This window comes from Lactuca serriola, chromosome 6 (genome assembly GCF_051521515.1).
Source record: "Lactuca serriola cultivar US96UC23 chromosome 6, Lser_US96UC23_V15, whole genome shotgun sequence".
Classification (NCBI taxonomy): domain Eukaryota; kingdom Viridiplantae; phylum Streptophyta; class Magnoliopsida; order Asterales; family Asteraceae; genus Lactuca; species Lactuca serriola.
Window position 1 is genome coordinate 14,733,586 of NC_136413.1, and position 6,498 is coordinate 14,740,083.

General features: G+C 31.5%; 1 protein-coding gene and 1 long non-coding RNA gene across 4 annotated transcripts; one reads left to right on the plus strand and one right to left on the minus strand.

The window, feature by feature from the left end:
• Positions 1–603: 603 nt before the first annotated feature.
• On the minus strand, positions 604–5,123 carry LOC145058708 (putative RING-H2 finger protein ATL21A). Of its 3 annotated transcripts, XM_079006610.1 has the most exons (4): positions 4,851–5,123; positions 4,723–4,776; positions 4,368–4,650; positions 604–1,332 (listed from the first exon to the last, which is right to left on the minus strand). In XM_079006610.1, the coding sequence occupies exons 1-4, from the start codon at positions 5,121–5,123 to the stop codon at positions 836–838; spliced, it is 1,107 nt and encodes a 368-aa protein (XP_078862736.1). In that variant the 3' UTR covers positions 604–835. The 3 variants fall into 3 exon arrangements, with proteins under 3 accessions (XP_078862736.1, XP_078862737.1, XP_078862735.1); XM_079006611.1 differs by having other exon boundaries at positions 604–1,182; positions 4,368–4,776; XM_079006609.1 differs by having other exon boundaries at positions 609–1,332; positions 4,368–4,776.
• On the plus strand, positions 5,012–5,376 carry LOC145058709 (uncharacterized). Its single transcript, XR_013686480.1, has 2 exons — positions 5,012–5,151; positions 5,260–5,376. It is a non-coding gene; the product is annotated as an uncharacterized LOC145058709 (long non-coding RNA).
• The last annotated feature ends 1,122 nt before the right edge of the window (positions 5,377–6,498 follow it).

Here is a 6,498-nt window from a genome sequence, read left to right on the forward strand (position 1 = left end):
CTAGTTATAAATAATAATACTAATATTGATACTATAATAGTTAGCTAAGTTAAATTATTTGGTTAATAATTATATATTTTAGTTACAAAAGTTAATAGTTATTTAATTACTAATATAAATAATAATAATTGAGTTATTTTTATAATATTACTAATAAAATAAATTATTTATATTTTTTATAAAAAAAAAATTGTGTTGGTACTTTTTACTTTTTTAGTAATTATATATATAATTTTAATAATAAAAATAAATATTGTTTAATCACTAATGCTAATAATAATAATTGAATTATTTTTATAATATTACTAATAAAAAAAAGTTAGTTTATTTTCTAAAAGACCATTTCCGTTGGAAATCCGTTGGTGATTATTGACGGAATACTGACAGATAGCCAAAGTCACTAATTTCGTTTACAATTCGTCGGTATTCCGTCTGTAATTACTAATTACCGACGAAAATTATTTCAATCGTTATTATGTTAGTATTATTTCACTAATTTTTGATAAAAAAAATTTTTGTTATTAGTTTCCCTAGAAATTCATCCAGTTTTCTAGTTGTGGATAGATAGATACACAATATTGGCCGCTCATATACCAAATTATAAATTTATATTCACAGAACATGTTTTCACATTCATTATCAATAATATGAGATTATAACATACACAAATGAGTTGCAAACACAAGGCCTATGGGATGAATGTATACATAGACATGTTATACTAACACCGAGTATATGCAAATTTTGAGAGTTGTATAATTTACCTTTTTTTATATTCCTTAAGAGTTAACCATATAACCTTGTTTTCATACATAAAAATATATATGTAAATATATCAAAATTCATAATTATTTGTTCTCTGCGATGAATCTACGGAACTCAACCTTGATGTCGCAAGTTGTATCCAATGCCGAACCGTAACCAATGCCGAACCTTCCGACGTATTCCTACACATCGGACAAGTTGCATTCAACATAAGCCACTTGTCAATACATTCAGAATGGAAATAATGATTACATTCTGGGATTGTCCTCAACGACTCTTTAGGCTTGTAATCAGAAAGACATATAGCACAAGTAGCATCATCATTAGGCAATCTATAACTCTCTCCAAGTACGGTTTTTGGATAGGACTCAATTGTGTGCCTATCTAATCCTGTTCTTGAGGCCAATTGTGGGATGACTGTGATTGAGGAAAAATCAATGCTTCGGTTATGAGTGTTGTTATAGCCTTGTATTTTAAAAGATGCATAACATACAAGTCCGATGATACATAATAATGAAGGTACACCGATGCCTATGAATAAACCGTATTTAGCAATCCTTGTAATACCTATATACAAAAAACATGTATTAAAAAGAGAATCGGATTCAATGCAACATATATTGAGTTTTCATCGTAGAAAAAGTCTATTTACGAGCATGTTAAAAAAAAGGAAAAAAAAGAAAGATAAACTACGTAATATACACCATGAGAACCCTAAACTATACTAACATGATACTTACTTTTCCCTCATTTTAAATTCCAAGCAATTGCATGTTAGATGTCATTTTTGACTTAGTTGTTAGTGTAGGAGACTATTAGGTATAATGTTTTTCCAAAGATACGTATTATTATAAGTTTACGATTTCATAAATTAAAATATAAAAAATTGTTTTTAATATATCTTCTTTACCTTAACTCAATGTACCTTTTGCCGAGGCTTTGGTCTCTTTCAAAAAAAAAAAAAAAAAAAAAAAAAAAAAAAAAAAAAAAAAAAAAAAAAGACACTCAATGTACCTTAATCCTAAACTATACTAACATGATAATTATTTTTTGCTCATTTTAAATTACAAGCAATTACATGTTAGATGTCATTTTTGACCAAATGACCTTTGATCTAGCGGTAGGGAGCGACTCTCTCATTTGAGAGGTCATAGGTTTAAGAGCGTGTTTGACAAAAGTAACTGTTAGTTGGAAGTGGGTAGCGGTTAGCTGGTAGCGGGTAGCGTGTAGCTGGTAGCGGGAAGCTGTAGCTTTTATTTGTTATATGAATATTTGGCAAAAGTAGCTGGAAGCTTTTGAAATATATAAAATTACATAAAAGGACAATTTATTAAAAATAAAAAATATATAAATATATTTTTAAGGGTAATTATGAAAATTGATTTCAAAAGTTCCGGAGCGTTTTGTTAAAAGCTACACAAAGTAGCTTTTAGAATCGGAGCGTTTTGTTAAAACTAAAAGCTAAACGCTCGTACTACCAAATGAAACTTTTTGTTTAAACTAGAGCGTTTTGTCAAAAACTAAAAGCTAGAAGCTCTCAAACGTTTCCAAAAGCTCCGTGCCAAACACGCCTAAGTCTCGTTTGAAATATATGTGGTGATAGTTAGGAGTAGATTAGTTTGCCGTTCATAAAATGTCATTTTTGACTTAGTTGTTAGTGTTAGAAACTATTAGGTATAATGTTTTTCCAAAGATACATAATATTATTATAAGATTTCATAAATTAAAATATAAAATAAATGTTTTTAATATATCTTCTTTACCTTAACTCAATCTACCCTAACCCTAAACTATACTAACATGATCATTACTTTTTGCTCATTTTAAATTCCAAGACTCTGGGGCGGCTCAACCTTTTTAGGGGCTCTAAGCGAACAAAAAATTTGGGACCCTTTCGTCTTTACTATACTTAATGTTATAAAAATTGATTCATTGGTAATGTACTACGCATTTAGTTTCAAACATGATTAAATGGTAATGTACTACACATTTTGTTCAAAGATAAATCTTCATGTTTTCTTTTGAAAAGGCAAATATATTAAAATTAAATAGCCAAAAGGTCACTTAGCAAGGAGCTAAGGAATGTACACATTTAACAGTAACAAGATGAAATACAAAAATAATTATTTTTAAAGATTAAGGGGTGTTTGGGATAACTTTTCAGACCAAAAAGTCATTTTTAGAAAAGAACTTTTTGGTTCATATCTTTTTCCAAAAGATGGTTTTAAAATATGTTTGTTTAAACTTTTGAGGGTTGAAAGGAAAAAAGGGCAAAAGTTGCCAAAAGTAACACATACGTGACTTCTTAAAAACCTCCTTTTTCTTCTTCTCAAAAAGCTATTTTAAAAGATCTTTTTTAATTACCAAACAACTTTTTAAACTTTTAACTTTTTGAAAAAGCCAAAAGTTTCGAAAGTCATTTTAAAAGCAAAGTCAAACACCCTCTAAAGAACATGGATGGGAGCACAACTTCAATCTGTCGAGGAACTTGTGTTTTCACCATAAGTTGGGTGATTACTTTGTCAGCAACTTTTACAGCCGAGTTTTATATTTCCATAAAATCTAGACTACTAAAGCATCCATGAAAATCATAGCCACATCATAATTCATAAATAAAAAATGCTTTACAAACGATCCACTATAGTGTTCAATTTTTTGGTATTGACACAGTGAATATTAAAAAAATTAACTCCTATCAAGTATTGGCCTTAATAGATAATCTATTAATCTGATAATCAGATTCATATATTCAGAATTATAATGATGCTATAAAAGGTTTGAAAACTGATATACAATTATAAATATAACATAAATCAAACACAAACTAATAGACTAATGGAGAAATAAGAAATCAACAATAAATAATCAGATTATCAACGGAATAAGTCAAGAAAAACATATTGTTTCACTGTTTCAGACTTTCGGTTCTTATCTTCTTGCCGACAATTGACAACCTTGAAGTTTTGAATGAGAAAGAACAAGAACCGAGAATCAACTAATGAATAACTAAGACTCGATCAATATTAAATTGAGATTGTAGACTGATGGTTGCTTCTGCCAAGAATGGAGAATTAGAGAAAGAGAAACAGAGAAGGGAGATTGGAAGAAGAACGGTCGGCAATCTGTGGCGCGCGCGAATACCAAATGGAAAATCACAAATCGAGAATTAGGTTAAATGGGGCCTTTGGAATTGGGGCCCTAAGCCTTGCTTAGTTTTTATTGAAGTAGAGCCGGCCCTTTCCAAGTAATTGCATGTTAGATGTCATTTTTGACTTAGTTGTTAGTGTAGGAGACTATTAGGTATATTGTTTTTAAAAAGATACATAATATTATTTTAAGTCGACGATTTCATAAATTAAAATATAAATAAAAAATTCTAATATATCTTCTTTACCTTAACTCAATGTACCTTATGCATAAAACTATGAAATACATGTATCCCAAGGAACCATTCACAGTGTAATCATTACTAAAAGAGCTGTATGCATAACAAATGTGAAACCACAGGTATGATGGACTGGAAGAACCACTCAGGCTAGCTTTAACAAGTAGTACTTCATGCATAAAAGTATGTAATGAAAGAGTCGGAAGAGAAACTTTACCACGGGAAGAAGAAGAAGAAGAACTAACGCAAATGATATGTCCATCATCACTCCTCCATCCACAGACGTCGCCTTTCCTTTCACAAGATCCGCAGGAGGGAGTGAACCACACCAACTCCAGTCCCTCCCTTATGTCGCTGTTTGACCTGATCGGCACCATGATCGTCTTCATAACCTTACAAATCGAAGGCACAGAACGAGAATCGATCGACGCAGCAAATACAGAGTAATTTCCGCTGCTCAAGCAAGGGAACGGCACGCCGGGGTACATGAAACCGGAGTTCTGTAAGGAGCAGTTGTAAAAAGTGTAGCTCTTCATCCATAAGATACTGTAATTGAATGGCGTGTCGCTTACATTGACGTTGATTATTCCATTTGGTCGGCAGAATTCCGGATCTATGTAGATGATCTGTGAATCGTTTACAGGTCTCTGATTAGAGACGTGATGTAAACTACTTTTTGGGTAATGTTTTGGAAACGAACCTGTGAAACGTAGGAAATTCTGTTGACGATATATGAGCGGGATGACGGAAGTCGGATGATTGTTCGGTTTAGTTCGTTACAGGAGAGGTCAAAACCGGGGAAACCACACCGGGCTGGTTGTCGGCCGACGATACGGAACGGGAACCGGACATCTGGTTCGTGGGGGCCGCATGCAGAGGATGGCAAGCAGTCGTCGTTGACACTGGCGATTGGTTTGAGTAAAAAGGAGAAACTTATTATTATTCGTAAGAGAATATGTTCCTTCTTCTCCATGTAGTTGGTAATTCACCGGCCTGTTAAGGTAAGAGGGTAGTTATTAATATTATTCGAATTTATGTTACTTCCAAAACAAACTAAAATACCATTCGAATTTGTTATTAATCTACTTTTAAATACTTTTTATTCACAGGAGGCCAGGAGGGTTGTTGGGAAAATTCAAAACTAAACAACGCGTATAAAAGAGCTCTTAGGTTCAATTTCATGTATATATTAATTCACCAATTAAATTAAATAAATTAATTAATAACTAGTCGAACCAAAAATAAGGTTTAGAGTAAATTACACGAATGGTCAGTGTGGTATAAGGTAATGTGTGTTTGGTCCTTAACTTGTTATTTTAACTCGGTTTGTCCCAATAGTTTGATTTTATTATGTCTTTGATCCCTGACGAGCTTAATACAATTAATATACTCTTGTTTATTGTTTTAATTATTTTATTTATTATTAACTTTTTTTTTTGAAACGACAAGGTGTATATTAAATAAAGAAACCAACATAACACTTGAAACGATACAAGTGGTACAAAAATAGAATACAAAACATAAATTTTTTTAGGATATAAACTATATCCATTATATAGATTAACAAGGAAGAGAGATAGCACCAAAAGTAGCAACTTAGATAGGCCCGACAATGAAGCGGGTTTGGAGCGAATTGGCCTTGATCCAAACCCTTTTAACAAATTTCAAAATCCGATCCAAACCCGCTCCGTAACCCGCAGGGTTTTAAATAATCAGACCCATACCCTTATCCACCGAATCAACAAATATCCAAACCCGCCCCGTAACCCAAAGGTTTTTTAAACACATTTTAATTAATTCCTAAAATAAAATTTCTTAATTAAAAAAATGTATACTATATCTTAATACTTAAAATAACATTTTTTTAAATAAAAAAAATGATGTAGAAAAGGACATTACACACTCGAGGAATTTCAATCGGAATTAAAAATCACTATTGCAACAACTTTGAATTGATTTATGGTTGTCGGTTGTAGTGATAGCGAATAGCAATTGCTAACTTTTTTCATGTTAAAAAATATTTATTAAATTAGAAATTGATATGACAATTTTTTGATGAATATAAATTGAATGACATTATGATTCTTGATAGAAGTCTATAAGTTTAGAAACCGACTTATCAATTCTTATGTAAAAACGTTTTTTCTTTGGCCTTTGCCCTTTGGACTTTTGATTGGAATTAAAATTAAACGGTAAGAAGTATAAAATATAAATGTATAATTCAAAAATTTATATGGGGCATATTATAAATGGAGCGGACCGATGATGATCCATACCCGACCCATTTAATAAAAGGGTTAGCGGGTATGGATCATAAACGGGTAACGAATCAAAAACTACGCTCCAAA